This window comes from Narcine bancroftii, chromosome 9, assembly GCF_036971445.1.
Source record: "Narcine bancroftii isolate sNarBan1 chromosome 9, sNarBan1.hap1, whole genome shotgun sequence".
In the NCBI taxonomy this organism is placed as follows: domain Eukaryota; kingdom Metazoa; phylum Chordata; class Chondrichthyes; order Torpediniformes; family Narcinidae; genus Narcine; species Narcine bancroftii.
Window position 1 is genome coordinate 45,988,012 of NC_091477.1, and position 21,074 is coordinate 46,009,085.

At 45.7% G+C, this 21,074-nt stretch overlaps 1 protein-coding gene across 3 annotated transcripts in view; it reads left to right on the forward strand.

Annotated features, from left to right (window-relative positions):
• Positions 1–5,108: 5,108 nt before the first annotated feature.
• The window catches only part of LOC138743491 (programmed cell death protein 4-like), a 34,895-nt gene continuing 18,929 nt past the window's right edge, over positions 5,109–21,074 (forward strand). For 2 of the 3 annotated variants that reach the window (XM_069898955.1, XM_069898957.1), the window contains exons 1-2: positions 5,109–5,276; positions 16,381–16,620. In XM_069898955.1, coding sequence (XP_069755056.1) covers positions 5,252–5,276; positions 16,381–16,620 — 265 coding nt within the window. In that variant the 5' untranslated portion in view covers positions 5,109–5,251. The remainder of the gene's footprint in view (positions 5,277–16,380; positions 16,621–21,074) is intronic. The other variant, XM_069898958.1, reaches the window with a different exon arrangement.

Below are 21,074 nucleotides of genomic sequence, written 5' to 3' on the forward strand. Positions count from 1 at the left end.
GAGAGGTTGCGCAGGGATCCAAGCGTGCAGTCGGCATAAAATTCCTGATGGAATGTCAGAGGCTGGGGGGGTTGGGGGTGGGGGGAAGAGATCTGCTGGTTTATGAAATTGAAAGGCAAAGGATCTGTTCTATGCTTCAGTCCGCGCGCGCACACACGCACACAGACAGACAGAGTTAGAGACTCCCCTTAAATGTTCTGGGGGCTCCCTGGTGGGAGTGGGAAGGGGTGTATGGTCCCTCATTAAATTGGCTGGTCTAGACAATCAATATCTCGCAACAGCATTCTGAATCAGATTTTAAAAATAATGTCAGCCTCTTCCTCTACCATCCCTGGTTACATCTTGACCTGCCAAAGGGGAAGGACCTCTCCTGAAGGGGCAACATAATGATAAGCAAGGAGTAAGTACCCCATAGAATCAATGTCCTTGACTCTAGACTCCATGAAATCTCATGTCATTCAGGCAGACTTCTGATGACATCTCTCTTTGAAGCTGCTGAATCACTGGGCCTCCATGTTGACCAACTCTTAAAGGAAGCTCAAAGTAGCAATATATTGTGGGTGGGTAATGGTGATATCCACCAAGACGGGCTTGGAGGCACCTGTGCTCATGACACTACAAAGACCTACAGGGTACAGCTGCCATACTAAATTTGTGACAGGTGTGCCTTGTCCTCATTAAATGGCAGACACATCTGCCCATGGTTACCTTGTGGGAGCATAGTCCTGTTTTCATGTTGAAGATGGGCTTTATTTTGTGATGCTGCAAACTTTAAAAGATTTCTGAACTGGTCTGGCATCATCAGAAATATTTAGCACTGCAATCTGTAGCCTAATGACACAGCATATCCCTCACATGACAACTGATATCAAGTCAGCAGATTACTTCTGGTTCAATTAGTGCAGAAAAATTACCAGGATATGCCCAAGGCATACCTAAAGGAGGTGTTGGTTTAGTGCTTGGATTATTGGACCTCATTGGGCTAAACAACATGCAGTAGATGGCTAAGCAACTTCACGACCAGTCATTCTGATCAAAGCTTTGTTGTCTGACCACCAGCTATAAATAGTGGTCTCCAGTTTAACAACACTGGATAAGAGGGGGCTACAAGAACATCCTCATTTCCACAATGGCAGGATCCAGAAGGTAATTAAAAGGCTGATCTTGTCAATCCTGTAATATGTGAACCATCAGTACCCATTTCCACCAACCTGACACAAATCCCATTTTATTCAGGTTTTGGATGTTAACAGCTTCTGAATCAAAATGGAGGTTTGGAACCGGGAGCTTGGGTTCACCACAGGTCTGGACAAGAGGCCATGTGGCTTCAGGGACTGGGATGCAGGAGGCGAATCCATGTTTGAAGGGTCTTGCTTTTGCTTTTTTGATTGGTGCGGGTGCTTGGCTTCAGAGCAAACTAATGTTAACAAAATTGTGTATTTATGCACATGATAATAAAGGAACCTACCTACAAACTACCAACCTGCCCAGATTGTACTGGTCAACATTAACAATGGAGAGGGTGAACAAAGTTCTTGAGAGTTACTATCTCAGAGGATCTTTCTTGGACCCAACACACCAATGGCATCATGAAGAAAGCACATCAGCACCTCTACTTCCTCAGGAGTTTGTGGAAGTTTGGTATGACATCTATAGATGTCTGGTGGGAAATGTGCTAACCGCCTGCATCACAGTCTGGCATCGAGGCACCAATAACCCTGAGTGTAGCCCTGCAAAAGGTGATGGACATAGCCCAGGAAAAACCCTCCTTACTATTGAGAACATCTATAGGAAACACTGCAGTTGGAGAACAGCAGCAATCATCAAAGACCCACACCACCCAGCATGTGCTCAGTTTGTGCTGCTCCCATCAGGAAAGAGGTATAGGTGTCACAAGACGTGCACCACCAGGTTCAGGGACATCTGCTACCCTGCCACCATCAGACTCCTCAACGACAAACTCAGTCAGGGACTCGTTAAAGGATTCTTACTTTTGCACTTTATTGGTTTTTTTTCCCATCTGTATTGCACAGTCAGTTTGTCGACATTTCTTTATTTGTTCACGCTATGTAGTTGTTTTTATTACTAGTAAATGGTAATTCTGCTTTGCCTGCAGAAAAAAGAAACTCAGGGTTATGTGTGATGTCACGTATGTACTTTGGCAATAAATTTGAAATGATGGGCTGAAGAGCCTATTTCTGTGCTGTATGACTCTAAATCATGTGTTACAAGTCTTTATCAGTCTTCAAATGTTCCTCTGTTACCAACTCTTCCATTCTACCCATTTAATTACTTAACTGAAATCTTTTGGTTCATTTTGGTAAACCTCTCCAAATCCTTTATATATTCCTTAATGTATGGCACCCCAGAACTGTACAGAATCCTCCAGATGCTGTTGAACCAGTCTTTTATAAAATCCAAGCTGATCCACATAACTTTATAAAGCCAACGATCCCCATGCTTTTTAAAACCACTTTTGAACCTGTCCTACTACTTGCAACAAATGATACACCCGTGTTTCCAGTTCAGGTAATTTCTTTTACATAGGATGGTGGATGTACACAATAGGCTACAGGAGGTGGTGGTTGAGTCCAGTATTTTTGCAATGTTTAAGAAACATTTGGACAGATGTATGGATAGGATTAATTTCAAGGGATATGGTCCAGGTAGGTGGGATTAATGTGGATAGAACATTTTGGTTGGTGTGGGGAAAATTAGCAAATGGGCTTTTTTCATACTGTCTGACTACGAAAACAGCATTGAAATTCTTTTATTAAAAAAAATTCCGATGCGGGCCATATTAAATTAAAAAAAAAATGTGAACATCATAGCAGATCAGTTGGCATCTGTGGAGAGAGAAAAATAGATGAAAGTTGGTTGGGGCTGGGCAGTATAACAAGTTAGAAAGCAACTGATACAGTCAAGTGGATTATGTTGGATGTTGTTAGCACACTGCTATTACAGCACCAGTGACGTGGGTTAGAATTGGGCACTCTGTTTTCACCATGACCTGCAAGGGTTTTCTCCAGGTGCTCTGGTTTCAACCAACTCTTTTGGTTGGTAGTTTAATTGAGTGTAATTGGGCTGCTCATTTCATAGGCCAGAAGGACTTTCCCCTGTGTGGTATTGTTTAAAAAAAAAATATTTTTTAAATCAGCAATGTTAGTGACACAAGTGCACTGGTTAGAAATTGCTTTCATTGATGGGAACAGTTAACAATTCAAGTTGACAATCTTTAAATTGGACGAGTCAAGTGAGAAGCCAGCATATTTATTGCAGAGAGGGGAGTGAGGTGGAGAGAAATATCTGAGAGAGGGAGGCCAAAACCATCCTGGTGACACTTAACACTGGATGGGGAATGTCTAGACACCATGGTTGAAGTAAAAACACAATGCTGGAGAAACTCTGCTGGTCAAACAGTGTCCTTTTATGGAGCAAAGGTTAAAAAATATATATAATTGACGTTTTGGGCTTGAGCCTTTCATCAAGGTATGGTGGAATTATTTGTTTAAAATTCAATTTCCTCTAGATCCAAACATTTTTTTGTTAGGTTACTTTACTCCGTTAGTGAACTTGGGGGTTGGATAAGTTTCAGATATTGTTTCTTTCTCTAACATTGACAGTTGCTTCTAAATGTATTGCTATGACTTGGAAAGATGAAGCGGAGTTAAATGTAGTTCGATGGCATAATGAGTTGAAGTCATGTATCTATATGGAGAAAATAACATAATTTACATAATAATTATGATTTTTTTTGTTTAAGTAGTGGACACCTTATGAAGAATATGTATTTAGTAATGTAAATTACTGAATGTTTTGGTTTATTTTTAATGCTTCCCTTTAGGGATCTGTTGTGAGAGAGGGTTTTCTTATTAGACTACTTATTCTGTAAAAGTCTTTATTTTTGAAAAAATACTAAAAGTTTTTTTAAAAAGTATGGTGGAATGTCAGCAGGTATCTGAACAAAAGGGTGGGGGCAAAGGCAGGAGGTGATGGGTAGTGAAGGGAGGGGACAACAGTGATCAGGGTGAGTATTCCACTCAACCAGCTTTCCCTCCAGCGCTGCTGCTGCTCCCTCCCTGATCCACCTGTTACCTCCTGCCTTTGACACCCCAACCCTTTTATTCGGACGCCTGCCGACATTTTTCCGGTTATGCATGTTTAACCTTTGCTGCACAAAGGACACTGTTCGACCTGCTGAGTTTCCCCAGCATTTTGTTGTTTTCCAATGCCTATTACAATAGCTGTTCTGCCTGTAGGAGGTGCGCATGGAAAGAGGGGGGGGAAAATACATGACACACAAGCGGCAGAACAGAGGCGGACGTGATTGGAAAGGAGGATGCGGCGAACCGATCCCGGCCGTGGTCGGACCGCGGAGATTTGAACGGAGGGTCCGCAGTGCAAAGATGCCAACGGTCGGGAGGGCAGGATATTGACAGGGGGAAGAATGTTTAACCCCAGGGAGGGATTGGAGTCAGGGCCGCGCTGACACAGGGCGGAACGACACAGACAGGAGCTGGCGGGTCAGGCGGGATCCACGGGGAGAAATGGCTCGTCAGCTCAACAGGAAAACCTGCCGAGGCTGGAGGCGAGTGCAATACAGAAACATTCTCAGCAGGTCACGCAGCCCCCACAGGAAGTAAAAGGCGGCCGACGTCCCGGGCCGTGGAACCTGCCGAATAGAGAGGTGGGGGAAGGCTAGTAGGTGAATACAGATGGGAGGGTAACAGAAGCAGCAGCAGAGAAGGTTCCTCATCGGGACTGAAATGGTGATATCAAGTACATAATAACAGAGGGGACAGGGTCGGTCCCCCTCATCCGGGGAACCTTCCCATTTGCTCTAAGTCACTGGTGAGGTGAGCTGAAGCTGGGAGGGACAAGTGAGGAGGGAAAAGCAACAGGGCACCGCAGGGGGCAATTTGCAGAGCTAGCCTGGAAGTCTCCCGTCTCACTCTGGCGCAGCCGGCCTCTCTGCCCGTGGCCAGGATCAATCTCTGCAGCTCCCTCCCCCCTCTCAAAAAGTAAACAGTTCTGGTTTAAAAATACTGCACCCCACGTCCCACCCCTGGCCCGCAGCGAGCCAATCAGCGTGAGGAGAGGAGACGGGGGGGCGGTGGCTCGGACGGTCACGTGACTCAAACGTGGAAGGCGAGGAAAGTTTGCAAAAAGTTTCGTATTAAAAAAAAAGTTTTTCCAGGAGTAGCGAGACGGGAGCCCAGTGGCTGGGAGAGGAACAAGACCGGCAGGGGCCATGGCGACTGTGACTCCGAGCTCGGGTAAGGAGGGGATACATTCACTAAGTTTGCAACGAAGGAGGGGGCAGCCCGAATGCAGGGTCTCGACCCGCAACGTCCACTGTCCCGTCCCCCCCCCCCTCCCCCTCCAGATGCTGGTCGAACCTCTGAGTTATTCCAGCCTTGCATTTTTGTAATATACCGGGTTCCAGCAACTCCTGTGGCTCGGAAATCTGTCTTCCGAGCATGGGCTTCCTGGGGAGCAGGAGGTCCGGGTCCCTTCTCGGATAATTCCTCTGCCTCGAGTTGTGTTCGGGGTTAAGTTCGATGGGAAAAGGCTGGCCAGTATTCACTTTTGGCCCCTGGGTAGGCTTGAGCGTGTCTCCCCCTCCGGGAAGGTGTCCACGTCTCTTGAAGTAACCCTTTTGAAGTAACCCTTTGGCTCAAATGAGAAAGAGAAACGTTCCTTCTTTGAGCAAGGGCATTGTCAGGAAATAATATCTTTTTGGTTCAGTAATTTGCCTGGCGACCTGGTGAATATGCAGGCTAAATATTTGCAGGGAGCAAGTGACATTGTAATAGATACTCTTTGCCCAGCTCATTATTGATAGCTGGTGGAAGAGCGAAAATAACTCCTGTCCAGCAGCCTCTGTGGAGTTGAGAGGGGATGTTTTCCCTCCACAAATGCTGCTCGCCCCCATCTCTGCCTCTCGTACCTTTAACAGACTATTGCTCCAGATTCCAGCATCTGAAGGAAACTGCTCGCTGCCTGTCAGTGAGAGGAGGTCCCTATATTTTCCCCACCCCCATTTTCCCTAATCTTGGCATTGACCCAAACCTGGCTGCCTGTGAGAAGGTGGTGGTGAAGACGTCATCTTGAACCTCTGCAGACCTGCTGGTGAAGGTGGTCCCATTCCAGTGTCGATGAAGGGCTGGCAATCTACTTTCAAGTCAGGGTGGTACATGACCAGGAGGTGAACTGGTAGAGTTCTGGTGTTCTCAGACACCTCCTCGTCCCCAGCACAAGGATCTAATGTGGCTTAGGAGGGTTGGAGAGAAGAGTCTATTTCTGTGTTGCGTGACAATCGATCTGGGGGTAACCCAAGCGAATGACTGCAGTATATATTGTCAGCAGTGCACACTGCAGTCACTGTGCATGAGCTGCCGTGGAAATGAATGGTGATGGTGCCAATCAATTAGGTGGAGCTGATCTCATCCAGGGAAATGGAGAGAGCTCCTACCTGGTACTTTGAAGATGGTGGAAAGGCCCGTGGGATGTTAGGAAGCGAGTTTCTCACTGCAGTTTCCTGGCCCCCGTCCTGTTCTCATAACCACTGTGGTATATGGTTCTGGTCAGTGATATTGCAAAAAGGCTGATGATGGGGTACCATTGGTGCTACTGCTTTGACAAGGCCAGGTCTTGTCTGTAGCATGAATGATATCTGCCATTCATCAGCTGATGTCCGAATGTTGGAGGTTTTTCTTTTCTGGAGGAGACGTGAATGGAATTGAATGTGCAAATGCCAGTGGACGACCACTTTTGGACCTTGCGTTGCAAGGATGTTCATTGCTAAAGATGGATGAGGCCAGACCTCATTTACCTTTAGAACTCAATGGTTTTGAAGTCTTCAGACTCGAGAGTTATCGATGACATTTCACTGTTAGAGGTTTCTTTTTCAGGCCCCTCACAGATTAAACTTTGCTGAGTACCTACGATTTGCATGTGCCATCTGTACCTCCTACCCAATATTACACCATCTGTAACCACCTCCCACCAGGTCTTGCTTGCTGAATTAATCATTAATGTTGGTTTCTGCTCCATCATATCCAAATTCCTTTTCTTCATATCCCTCCTTAGTTTCCCCCACTTCAAACTAAACAACTCTATCCTATTTTCACAACTGAAATCTCAGCACTCTTCCCCCACCACTTGGCACGGAGCTCCCGAATGATCTCCTTGCTCAGTAAAGTAAGGGAGAAGCTACCCTGCTACATCCTCCTTTTCCTTGGCACCAATGATTGCAGGGCTGCCCATTGCTATAGAATGTCTGGCATTGGTTTTGGCTAATGACGGGAATGGTCCGTGGCCGGGAGTGCATTGAGTTGGCTTTGTACTAGGGAATGGTCATGGCATACATGTACAGGTGGAAGGGATGTGCACATTTGGAAATCTTCACCAGTTACAGTCCCGAGCAGAGTTGCGTATCAGGCACCAGTATTCTTTTAACCTTGATGTGTGGAAAAAGGTATGTGGCACCCTTCATGACTAAGACACTTCATAGTATGTAGCCAGAATCAGAACTTATTGTCATGAACAAGTCACAAAATTGGTGTTTTGCAGCAGTATCACAGTGCAAACATTCACATTATGGATCGTCTTACAACAATATATATGAAAACATTAAAAATAGTAGTGCACAAAGAATAAAGCAGTGTCTTTGGTTCATTGATCATTAAGGAATCTGATGGCAGTGGAGAAGAAGCTGTCCTTGTGCCACTGACTGTTCTTCTTTAGACTCCTGTACCTTTTTCTTGATGGTAGCAGAGTGAAGAGGGCATGGCCTGGGTGGTGGAGGTCTTTGAGGAGAGAGGCTGCTTTTTTTAATATACTGCCTCATGTTGATGTCCTTGATGGAGTGAAGTCTGGTGCCTGTGATGTTGCAGGCTGAATTAACAACCCTTTGGAGTTTATTCTTGTCCTGAGATTTGGTGCCTCCATACCAGATAATGATGCATCTAGCCAGAATGTTCACCTATAGAAGTTCTAGGGAGCCTTCAGTGACATACTGAATCTTCTCAAGCACCTCACAAAGTATAGCTGCTGGCGGGCCTTCTTCATGATTGTAGTGTGAAGGACTCTCCATCACAAAATTCATTGCTTGCACCACCATCTATCGAGCTGACCATATCCTGAGGGACAGAGGTATTCTGTACATCTCTAACAGGTGGTGAAGGAACTAAGGCAAGAGATAAACCTTGTCCTCCACTTACTAAGTCTACCTCCTGCATTGATTGATAAGAGCATTGGCAGGAGTGATCAATGTTCTTGTGCTTTCTCTGAATTGAATACGTCTTCCCCATTGCTGTGTGACACTAAATGGGAAACCCATCCATGAGCCCTGAGCCATCTACACCCCCACAGCTTGTAGCCTGGCCTGTGCCTTAGTGACCACTCCGGCTAAGTGGAGGGTGTGAGTGTGGCTGTGTTTTGCGCCAGGGGCAACAAAGTGTGTCTGAAATGAGGTGGCAGCCTGGTGAAGCTGCCAATCAGGATATCAAACATGTGAAGCAAAGTGACTACACACAGACCCAAGCCTGGGCACATCCAGTCAGGTATAACAGGGAGCAATTAAACAGCGATTGAGAAGCAGCTTCATGTCAATCTTGTCCTCAATGGAGGGATCTGGTGAGTGGCGGAAGACTAGATTTCAAATTTTATTGTCAGAATAATGACGACGGGAATAGTGACATCACATGCAGCCCTAAGATTCCCTTTTTCCTCGGGCATGGCAGAATCACCACTAAATGGTAGTGCAAAAAATAAATTGTACACAGCATAAATACGTAAACAAATAAAAGAACTGTAAACAGATAACGAATGTAAGCAAACTGTTCAATACATAGAGAACAAAAAGAAACACCATACCTCTGTAGAAATTTGCCAGGGTTTGAGGATGAATGTTGGTCGGACCAGGTGTTTGGTGAAGCAAGATTGATAGAGCAAGGGCTTTTCTCTTCAAAGCAACGGAGGAAGAAAAGTGTCTTGATGGAAGTGTGTAAGATTATGATAAGCACAGTTATGGTGGACAGCTTGCTCCATTTTCCTGGAGTAACAATAGTAAATAGCATAGGACATCTGTTCAAGGTGAGTGAAGAACAGTTTTCGAGAGGTCAGCGGTATGTTTTTGACACCTAGTGTGGGTGCCTGGAATGCATTATGGTGGGGGGGGGGGGGGAGCTGGTGGATATTGGTACAATAGAGACAGTCAAAAGACTCTTAGATAGGCATATGGATGGAAGAAAAACAGAGGGTTATGGGTGTGAGGTTGGGAAGTGTTAGATTGTGGTGGAGTTAGTTTACTGGGTTGGCACGACATCGTGAGCTGAAGGGCCTGTACTGTTCTATGGGACGGCCACCCCTTGATTCTCCCATTTTGTTCCTCCATAATCTTATAAAGCTCTTTCAAATCACCCCTCAGCCTCCGATTCCCAATGAAAACAAACCCAGCCTATCTCACCTCTCCTTTTAATGACAGTCCTCCATTCCAGGTAACATCTTGACGAATTTCTTCTTCTCTCTCTCTCTCTCTCTCTATTCAACCATTTCAGGTTGTTATCTCACATTTTATTCCTTCTGGTATCTTTATTCATCTATTAACACCTCTGCAAGACATACCCTTAGTTATTCACCAGCCTGCATCACCACCTCTCAATCGTCACCTCCCCAATCAGTTCAGCACTCTCAACCACACCCTCTTATCCTCTCTAAGCTTTCTCTTACTGCCTCTGCAACTTATTCCTCTATATTCATCATTTTTTAATGCTTGTGTTTCTCTCAACACAGAAGCTGCTTGACCTGCTGAGTATTATCCTGCTTTCTGTTATTGTTGAGCATTATTTGGCGAAAGTACCAGCTATTTTTCTGAAATTGTCTTTATTATCCCCAGATATTTTCCATGATTGATGATGTGAAGTGTTGGGGGGGGGGGGGGGAAGAAATGATGTGGGGTGGGGAACAGTGTGAATTAGTGCAAGGAATCACAAGACAAAAGTCCCACTGACGCTGGATGCAGATTGGAGGAGCACTTCATTGAGCACCTTCGCTCTGCTACAACAGCGAAGACCTCCCTGTGCACAACCACTTCAATACCACACCCCATCCACATACCATATGGTTGTCGATGGCATTATGTACTGCCAAGTTGAGGCCACCCATAAATTGGAAGAATACCTTCTCTTTCATCTTGGCAGTCTCTAGCCAGATGGCATTAATATTGACTTCCAAATTCCAGTAACCTACCTTCCCACTTTGTGTTCCCTCATCTCTTTGTCCCATTTCTCCTCTTTCCCTACCTTCTTCTCCTCATCCATGCCTTTCTTCCTTCAACTCCCTCTCCTTCCACCTATCAGATTGAAGCTTCCTCAGGCCTCATCCTCTTCCTTTCACCTCTCAGTTTCCTTCTTCCCATTTCTCACCTACAGTCACCTATCATCTGCCAGCCTATGCTCCACCATCCTTTTATTCAGGCTGCTGCCCATTTCTTGCTACTCTTAATGGAGGGTTACGGCTTGAATCGTTCGCTGATTATCACCTTCCACGGATGCTGCCTGACCTGCATCTTGTGTGTTTCTTGAATCAGGCCAGTCTTAATGGTGGAATGGTTGACTAATGGAATGATCAAATCTTAATGCCATGTGTTTTATGAGCTTTGAGGAACCTCCCATCCAATCAGTGAGAGGGTGGAGTGCTTAAAAAAGCCGATCAAACATCAGCATTTTGCTCGACACAAACCCAGAATCCCAGATTCTGGTCCGGGGTGCTAGCCTTTGCTCAGGAGGTTCAGTGTCCAAGCCTCCTTTGTAGAGCTGGGAAAATACCCTGGGTAAACTGGGTTACTGATTGGAAAGTAGGGTCACTGTGTAAAGGAAAAGTCTCTAGAAAGGAGGTGGAATCCAGGTGCAGCTTAAAGCCATCAAGCTATTAAAAAGCAACTGTTGCAGTCAAGGGGGAGGCTGTGAAGAGATGACAAGCCTCATTTTTTGCCCTGGAATCCTCCACTATCATCTCGATCTCAGTGGATTAGGATGAGACGAGCTCACGCTTCTTCATCCAAAAGGTTCACAGTAGGAGCTCTGTGATCCCAGCCTTAAGAGGACCAGTTCAGTAACATTAGATCAGTGGTTTTCAAACTTTTTCTTTTCATCATATACCACCTTAAATAATCCCTATGCCATAGGTGCTCTGTGATTAGTAAGGAATTACTGAAGATGGTACGTGAGTGGAAAGAACATGTTTGAAAACCACTGTATTAGATCCTTCCTGTGCAACCTGGATATCACCCCATTGCACATTGTCCTCGACAAGGAGACAATCACCCACTTCTTTTCAGATTGGATTTGCTGAGACTGTGTGGAAAAGGGTCCAAGCATCTTTGCCACATTTCACCCCAAGCAGCAGTGTTACAGGTCTCTCTGAATTATGTGCTGTTTCTGGGGATGCACACAGGTGCAAACATCCAGTTCTGCACATCAGCCCGGTGGTCTTCCAGCGTACTGAGATGTCAGTGAGGGAATGCTGCCGACAGTCTAGAGTCCTTCTTCTACTGGACATTGAGTGGCTGAGACTGGTGGGGATGCCCCTGAAAGAATGGAGGGGGGAGTAACCACAATGGTCCTCAGTATAGTGGCATTGGTGTTATGTAGTCCAATTAATGGTTAACACTACAAGGTACAGCAATAAAATGTACAACACTCAGGATATGGAAAAAAAATCTACATAATTTTTATTTAAATAAAGTTTATTTGGGGGAAGAGATTGCATTATTTAAAAATTAAAAGAACTTGCTCCATTGGCAAACCCCCAGGTGCCCCCAAGCTCTGGCCTTCTTGCATTTGAATGGCATCCTGTCAGATCCAAACACTTCAGACATGTTTCATCTGCTTTGAAGACTGCTGTCTGTTTTATTGGAGTGTGGCACACTCGTTTTCATCAGTTATGAGCATGTGGAAGGTCGGGGTTGGCTGTGGGGAGGGGAGGGACTGGGACTCTGCAGATGTCCAACTGGAATGCCAGCTGGCAAACACTGCAGAGTGTGTTCAACGCTGTCACTGGAGGAAGTTCTTGCAGCAGCTTCCCTCTGGTCTATGTAGAATTCTGCCCTCTTTTTATTTGGAAGCTTCGTCAGGCCCTTGAGGCATTCCTGGAGGGCATGGAGTGGGATGGGGGGAGGGAGAGACTCGTGCGTAGCTGTGGGTTTTAAACCTAATTCCACCCTGACATTTGAGCACACAATCAGGCTGACATTCCTGAAAAACGCTGAGAGGGCTTGAATGTATGTCTGGTGGGTAGTAATTTACAGCAGATATGTTGGGTAGACCCTGTACATAGAGAGTGGAGGGTGCCTGGAATGGGCTGCTAGGATTAGTGGCGGAAACGGACACAGAAGTAGCATTTAAGGGGATTTAAGGCGAGCTCCTGAATCTGCAGGATATGGATCGGGAGCAGGGAGAGGGGATTGTGTTTAATTCAACGTTCTGTGCAACCCAGGCACTGTATTGAACAGTTCTATGTGCTGCATTCAATAGCCTTGTTTGATTTAGATTTTGAGATACAGACAGTAAAAGGTCTTTATGACCCACGAGCTCAACACACCCATGTGACTAATTAACTAGGCCCATTTGTTTTTGGAATACTAGAGGAAAACTGAGCACCTGGAGGAAACCCACACGGTTGGGGAAGAATATGACAACTCCTTACAGTCTGCACCGGATTCGAACCCTGGTTGATCGTGCCATTGACTAACCCCTTTGTGGAAGCTTGTCTGTTTGCTTGTGTTACAACAGTAATTTACTGAATTAATTTGCACCGCTCTGATTCCTGCAGTGGGATCATCCCTGCCTGCCTTCAAGACCTCAGAAGAGCTTGGCTTGATATTTCGTCCTACAAGGAGGGCGTCGGGCAGTGATGTAGAGCTTCGGAATCCTAATGAATCTGGATGTAATTTTTTTTAAAATAAAGGATTAGGGGCACAAAGGCAGGCAGGTAGACCTGAGTCCACAGCCAGATCAGTTACGATCTTATTGAATGGTTGAGCCAGCTCGACAGGCCAGTTGGCTGATTTTGTGTTCACACCTTCTCAGTCATAGTTGTCACAGTACTTCCAAATTGAGGCTACCCGCAAATTGTTGGTGTGATACCTTGTATTCTGTCATGGCAATATCCAACCAGATAGTATCAATATTGACCTCCAGTTTCTGTTAACTCCTTTCCCCAGTCTCTCTTTCATTATCCCTCTGTCCCTTCTAGCTCCCCATCCCCTTCCCTTCTATCAGAGATCTACCTTTAGCTTTGAGCCCTCTCTCCTGTCACTTCTCATCTTCTTTCTCTTCTGCCTCTCACTTGTATCCCTCTTACCTGTTAGCCTGTTTTTTTTCCCTCCTCTCCTCCTCCCCCCCATATTTTCATTCAGGTGTCTACCTTTTCCAAATTTCTGAGGAAGGGCTCATGTCTGAAATGTTGTCTTCCTTTCACTTCCTTTGGATGCTGAGTTTCTTCAGCACTTTTGTTGATTGCTCTGGACCCCAGTATATGCAGATGTTCTTGTTTCCCACCTGATACCTTTAATGTTCTGCCTGCAACACTGATCTGAAGTTGCTTCATTGAAGGCCATTCCATATTGGTGTGACTTTTGGTGCCTTTCCCTGTGACTCAAGAATGAGCATTCTTTCGTGTTTTTCCTCACTGCCCTAGTGATGTGGGCTCCTTAATTAAACGCTGTACCCTGGCTGACCGTTCTTTGGTTCTACATTTGGAAGATGTCTGGATAGGGGGGTGGGGGGTGTTTATAAATGAAGGGCTGGGGTTTGGAGGGGAAAGTGAATTTTAGAGGGAGGGGTAATGGAGTTAGGGTGAGTGGAGGGTTAGGTAGGAGATCATGATCGGGGAACTTATGAAATGGGAGCAGGAGTTGGCCATCTTGCCCATCATGCCTGCTCTGCCATTCAATATGACCACAGCTTATCTGGCCACTTACCTGCCTGTTACCCATTACCTTTAATTTCCCTAGTCTTCAAAAAAATCTATCTTTCTGTATCAAATATATTTGAGTCATCCTCTATTACATCCTTGGGCGGAGAATTCCACAGATGAACTACTTTCTGGGAGAAACAGTTCCTCCTCATCTCCATCTTGAATATACTCCTCCCTCTCTTGGAGTTATGTCTCCTCATTCTAGGCACACCTGGCAGTGGAAGCAACCTCCCCACTTCTACATTGTCTGTTCCTTCCATAATTGTATATGTTCTATAAGATTCCCCACCTCATCCTTCTCAACTCCAAGGAGTACAGTCCTGGGCTACTCAATCTCCTCATAACTCCCACATCTTCGGATTCAACCTGGTGAGCCTCCTCTGCACCGCTTCCAAAGCCAATTTATCCATTTTCAAATAAGGAGACCAGAACTGCTCGCAGTCCTCCAGGTGCGGCCTCACCAGGACCCTGTACAGTTGCAGCAGAACCTCTCTGCTCCTAAATTCAATCCCTCGAGCAATGAAGGTCAACATCCCATTTGCCTTCTTGATTCTCTGTTGTAGCTGCAAACTAATTTTGGGATTCGAGCATAAGCACTCCCATATCTCTCTGCACGACATCATTCTGCAATCTTTCACCAATTAAATAATAATATGATCTAGTTTTTCCTTCCACAGTGGATGACCTCACATTTACAACATTGTACTTATTTGCCATACCCTTGCCCTCTCAATTATCCGATCTATATCTCGGCAACTGCAGTGGGGCATTCTGGAAGACCTGTTTTGGATCCCACCCGCTGCCTTGTGGGCAAAGCCTCTTTAAGCAAAGGCTAAGAGATGGCAAACTCTGAATTCAAGCCACCTGCTGCCTTGCAAGTTTTGTCTCTTCAGGCAAAGGATAGGAGAAGGCAACTCTGACTTCAAATTCCTTGGGCTCAGCTCACCCAGCCATCAGTACCTGGAAAGGGCCCTCAGCTATGGGCAAATAGCACATGTCAGCCTGGCAGCTGTGGCAGAGTGTGGGAAACAGTTTCCATAGCGGTCTGCAGTAGCAAACGTGGTGGGCGAAGGATTCATAAGGATAACTGCCAGCGATCATGGTCTTGGAACAGACCACTGCGGAGCAATCCTGCGACACTCTGGCTGTCGTGCCTCACACTCCTCCAGGCCCAGTGGCGTAGGACCCAGAGGGAGGCGTTTGTCCTGGGGAAGCACTCACCTCCAAGTCCTTGCCCCGGCAGATGGTGCCTAAAGCTGAAAAGCTACAAGGCAACGTGTTCATCTTTGCTAGCGAAGGGATGGGCCAGGGATGGATGGATCTCAGCAGAATCTCTGCATCCTCCACACAATTTGGTTTTCCCACTCCCTTGGGTGTCATCGGAACTAGTTGGGCATGAAGGATGACCGAGGGCATTAAAGAAGATGTGATAGAGGGGTGAGAAAAAGAAGAGGCCTGATTGGCAAGGTGTCAAAAGTCCCTGGGGTAGCTGGGCTCTTTGTGATCTGTATTTTGGTGCTCTGAGACTGAGAGCTGACCTGCTTTCTTTTCTGTCAAGTCCTGATAAAATTTTCTCTGTGTCACCTCCCACAGCTTCCGTGTATTCCTAGCATTTGGTGTAAAAGTGCCCCATTGCCCTGTCCCCCTGAACACTACCACAAATCTCAGACAGGAGGCTGCAGACACTATAATCTGAGGCCAAAGACACTGTTGGAGGAACTCAGAAGGTCGTGCAAAATTTGTGGGAGGGGGTTGGAATTGGTGGTAAATTGTGGTCTGTCTCAATGAAGGATTTAAACCCAAAACATATCATCCACTTGAGGATGTATGTCTTAAGGTGAGGGGGAGGTTTTTTTTATACACAGAATGGTTAATGCTTGGAGCAGACTGCCTGGGGTAGGGGTGGAAGCTGATACAATAGTAGCCTCGAAGAAGGGAATAGTTAGAAACATAGAAAATAGGTGCAGGAGGCGGCCATTTGGCTCTTCAAGCCTTCACTGCCATTCATTATGATCATGGCTGATCAGTACCCAGTTCCTGCCTTCTCCCCATACCCCCTAATCCCCTTGGCCACAAGGGCCAAATCTAACCTACGCTTAAATATTGGCAGTTGTTTTAGGTTATTTTTTAAAATCATGTTCTATACAGATGTGTGGGCTGAAGGGCCTGTTCCTGTTCAATTAAACATTGACAATTCCTTCCCCCAACCCCTCCACAGGTGGTGCTTGACCTACTGAGTTCCTCAAGCAGGTTGAGTTCTGCCTGTGGCAGCAACTCTCTGGCCACGGGTTTGAATGGCCGCAGGTTGGCTCAGGTGGTCTCGGTGGTGAGACTCCCTTGGTCCCACTACACCCTTGTGAGCTGAGTGTGAGCACCTGTATCCGTTGTGTTCTCCAGCTGCTGACGACTGTGCCCTGGGCTCTGCTGCTGATGCTGGAGATCTAGCCACCCGAGAAGAGGAGCTGCACAAAGCCCGTCTGAGTGCCAAGGCCAAAAGGAAGCTGAGGAAGAGCTCATCTCGTGATTCCGGCTCGGGCCGCGAATCGTTCTCTGAGGGCATGGATGGTGGTGGCACCAAAGGCAAGATAGGCGACAAGAAGTCCAGGTCTGGAAAAGGTCGCGGGCTTCCTAAGAAAGGTAATTGGGAACAAGGACGTAGTCATTGATGATGGAAGAGAGATCCCCAACCTTTCCTTATCTCCCATCAACTTCCTCCTTACTCTCCTGTTAGCTCTACATATTAACTAATCCAGGGTCTGTACAGGGTTGCAGGTTCCAAGTGATCTGCCCATCCTCTGATGTGATGATGGGAGTAAATGGGGGGGGGTTGGTCCCTCTGAATCCTTTAAAGCTCATGTGTGCCATGTCTAAGGCGTAGGTGATGGGTGGGAGGATGGGGGGGGGGAAGATCTGAATGGGGATTTGGTGGCACTGTTGTTGACTTGTGATATGTCCTGTGGAGGGAGTCGCATGTTCAACAGGAGCTACATCTGACCTTGGACATTGACTTGCGTATATAACCTGCTCCACAACAAACTAATCATTCCTTGCCTCACACTCTTAGCCCTCTATTTGCCTTACATATTCATGTAAGGGTCTTTTGAATGTCCCAATTATACCAGCCTCTGCCACCACCCCAGCAATGTATTCCACACACATCTTACGTCTGACATCTCCCCTGGAATTTCCTATTGTCACCCCAGGATAAAGGTGCTGACCATCCACCCTATCTAAGCCTCTCATAATCTATACACCTTTATTAAGTCACCTCTTATCCTTCGTTGTTTCAAAGAGAAAAGCTCTAGTTCTGACAACCTTGCTTCATAAGACGTTCTCAAATCCATGCGTCATCCTGGTAAATTTCCTCTGCACCCTCTCTAAAGTTTCTACATCTTTATTGCTGTGAGTTGTGCTGGAGTATTGGAGGACTGGTGATCTCACCACATGGCCAGCCGTCTCCTGAACTATGAGAGTTGGTTGGTTTAGATCTCAGCCCCGGACACTACTCGGCCCTTTCCCAATGTTATCAGAGGTGCACACCTCGTAGATGACCCGCATCCATTGTGTGCTGGGGAACTGGAGGAGATGATGTCCACTCCCAGTATTAATTAACCAACAGTGAGAAGCTGCAAGGACTCAGCTGGTCAGGCAGCATCCATGGAGAGAAATGGTCATTGAGTGTTTTGAGTCGATGCATGTTGAAGGGTCCCCATCTAAAACATTGACCATCAAGTATTAATAAAGTGTCCCAATGATTGCCCATTTCTATGCATGGATGCTGCCTGACCTGCTGATTCCCTCCATCTTTTCTTGGTTCTACAATTTTTGTAGTTTTTACCCCTCACTCTGTACTTCCTGAATCTTCAGAGCATATGAGGGATGATTGGCAACTGTGCTCCATGAACAGAACACAGCTCATTGCAAATTGTTTTGATTCATGTGGATTTTTTTTTCACAATGAAACATCACAGAGTTCCATGACTCATTGTCACAATCATACAGTGTTGAAACAGGCCTTTGGCCCAACTGGTATATGCCTATCCAAATGTTCCCACCCACACTGCCTGCATTTGGCCCATATTCCTCTAAACACGTCCTATCCCTGTATCTGCCCCATTTTTTTCCCCTAAACATTGCATTACCACCTTCATCCAGCACCTCATTCCATATGTGTGTAAAAACAGAGTTATCCCTCAGGTTCCTGTTAAATCTCACCACCACCCCCCCACCTTAAATCTATGTAATCTTGTTACTGATATCCCCTGCTCTTGGCAAAAGGCTCTGTTTTCAGCCGATTTCGTATTCTCACAGTTACGTATCCCTATTCAAGATCACCTCTTATCCTTCTGCACTTTAAGGAATACTCTGTGACATTCACAAAGAGCCATGTAGTTGTGCAGTAGAGAAATTGACTTTAATCTACATGCAGTCTTGGTGAATCAAAGTGGGGAAGAAAAGAGGAATTACTTGTGGAATTCACTAAAGAGATGCTCCCAGGACATTACCTCGTGATCCCGGCAAGGGAAAATACCCTTTGGCAAGTTGACTTGTTGATTGGGATGGGAATAAATAGCAATTTCATGGTAAAGGATCTCCTGGGGAAGAGTGACCATAACATGAGTGAATTTCGCATTTGGATGGAGAGCGGTGAAGCCAAGTCTGAAACAGGAGACTTAAAACTTAACAAAAGGCAATCATGCAGCTCTGAAGGTGATGTGGACCAGATTAAAATATGCCGCATATGCTCAGTTGCAAGAATTCAAAGGAGGGGAAGCAAGAACAGGAAGGTGACTGCAGGAGGTGCTCCATTTGCACCCACATGTCCTCCCTCACCACCATTCGAGGCTGCAAACAGTCCTTCCAAATGAAGCACTTGTCATCTATTGCATGCGGTGCTCCCGTTGTGGTCTCCTCTACATCGGAGAGACTGGACGCAGACTGGGAGTTGCTTCTTTGACCACCTTGGCTCTCCCTGCCCTGTTTCCCTGACCATGGTCACCTGCACTGTCAGACTGAGACCACCTGCAAATTCGAGAAACAACATCTCATATTTTCTCTGGGCACCCTCCAACTGAATGGCATTAACCGACTTCTTGGTTTTCCGTTAAACCCCACTTTATCTCTCTCTCTCTCTCTTCTCTTTTCCCTGTCTCCTTTCACAGAGCCATAAACCACCCCCACCAATCAATTCTCACCCTTCTGCTTATCAAATTAACACCTTTTGCCTGTGGCTCTGTACTCCTCCCCCGGCCATTCTTCCCTTTTAACTAGTCTTTTAACACAGACACCTGTCTGTTTTTTTTCCCCTCATACTTTGGAGAAGAGCTTTGGCCCAAAACATCATAATGTATCTTTACCTCCTATGGACGCCACTGGACCTGCTGAGTTCCTCCGGCATTTTTATTAGATGTTGATGTGAACGTGTATCATCTATGTTTTTTGTGTTTATTGTCTCTGTTTAATTTAGTATACGGTCAAAGTTGTTTTAAATTTTTTTGAGTTCCTGTCAGCTGCAGCCAATATGAATTTAAGTGCACATGTACATTGTACAATGTGTATGACAATAAACATTGTCATTTCCAGTGGTTGGCATTGACAATTGAAAGATAAAATGATTGGTGAGAATCGCCATGGTTTAACGAAGGGAAATAATGTTTTGAATTTGTTAAATTCTTCAGACACGTAGGTTAGCTACGAGGTGAATGAGTGGAGGAGCTGTGTTTGGATTTCCAAAAGGCTTTTGATGTGGTGAACGTCAATAATAGCCATGAAATGTGGAGTAGGAATGAATGGTTTGGGTTGGGAAGCTGTAGCTTCTGTGGAGGGTCGATGCTGCGGCCTTAGCCGTTCACTTTGAAAAACTAATGTAAGGAAGCCAAGTCTGGTGATGGTACATCTAAAGGTGGGGCAGTCAGTTACAAAGGGGCTTACTATTGAGGGGGTACCGCATCTGTTTACCAGACCACTTCCTGGGATGGGGGGGACTGACGTATGATGATAGACTGGAGCTGTACATTGGAGTTTAGAAGAATGGGAGGGGATCTCACTGAAATGATTGAAATTCTGACATGACCTGACAAGAGAGTTGCAGGAAGAATGTTCCTGATGTTGGGGACATCCAGAACAAGGCATCACAATCCAAACCTCTTCACTCAGAGAGTGGCACACCCTGCTATAGAAATTGTTGAGGCCAGTTCATGAGATAAATTCAAAAGGGAATTGGATGTGGCCCTTGTGGCTAAAGGGACCAAGAGGTATGGAGAGAAAGCAGGAACAGTGTATTGAGGTCATATGATCAACCATGATCATGTTGAATGCTGGAACAGGTTCAAAGGGCTGAATGGCCATCTCCTGCTCCTATTTTCTATGAGTCTGCAAAGGATTGTGGGGAGAATGAGGTGCAGAAACCAGAGGTTACCTTCTAGTGGGAGAAGATGAAACCAGTGTTGCCATGATCTTGTGCAGATAATGCAAATAGTTAGGAATGAAATTGAATGATGTTGATTGCACAGGAGAGAGTACAGTAGGGAAGTCTTGTTGCAGTTGAATAGGTTGTCTGTGTGAGACAACATCTGGTTGATTGTTTAAGGTGAATGCACCAGTCAGAGTGGATTAAACATTCATTACTCTGCTGTAAGAGCCATCGAAGGAGGAAATGTTGAATGAAATGAGGGTTGCACTCGTGGATAAGAACTGGCAGGCTTGATGGGTGCATGCTGTCTTGACCAAGGAAACTAGAATTGGTGTAGAGCAGTGGTTCTCAACCTTTTTCTTTCCACTCACATACCACTTTAAGTAATCCCTAAGCCATAGATGCTCTGTGATTAGTAAGGGATTGCTTAAGGTGGGATGTGAGTGGGAAAGGAAGGTTGAGAATCACTGCTCTAGACCCAGTTGTTACTGAAATATTTGGCTTGAGAAAAATTGTCATTGGCCCATTTCCTTTGGAGTTACGAAAATGTGCACATAATGAGTCAATTAGGTACAATTAAAACAGGGATTTTCAAACTTTTTCATTCCACTCACATACCACCTTAAGTAATCCCTTACTAATCACAGAGCATCTATGGCATATGGATTACTTAAGGTAG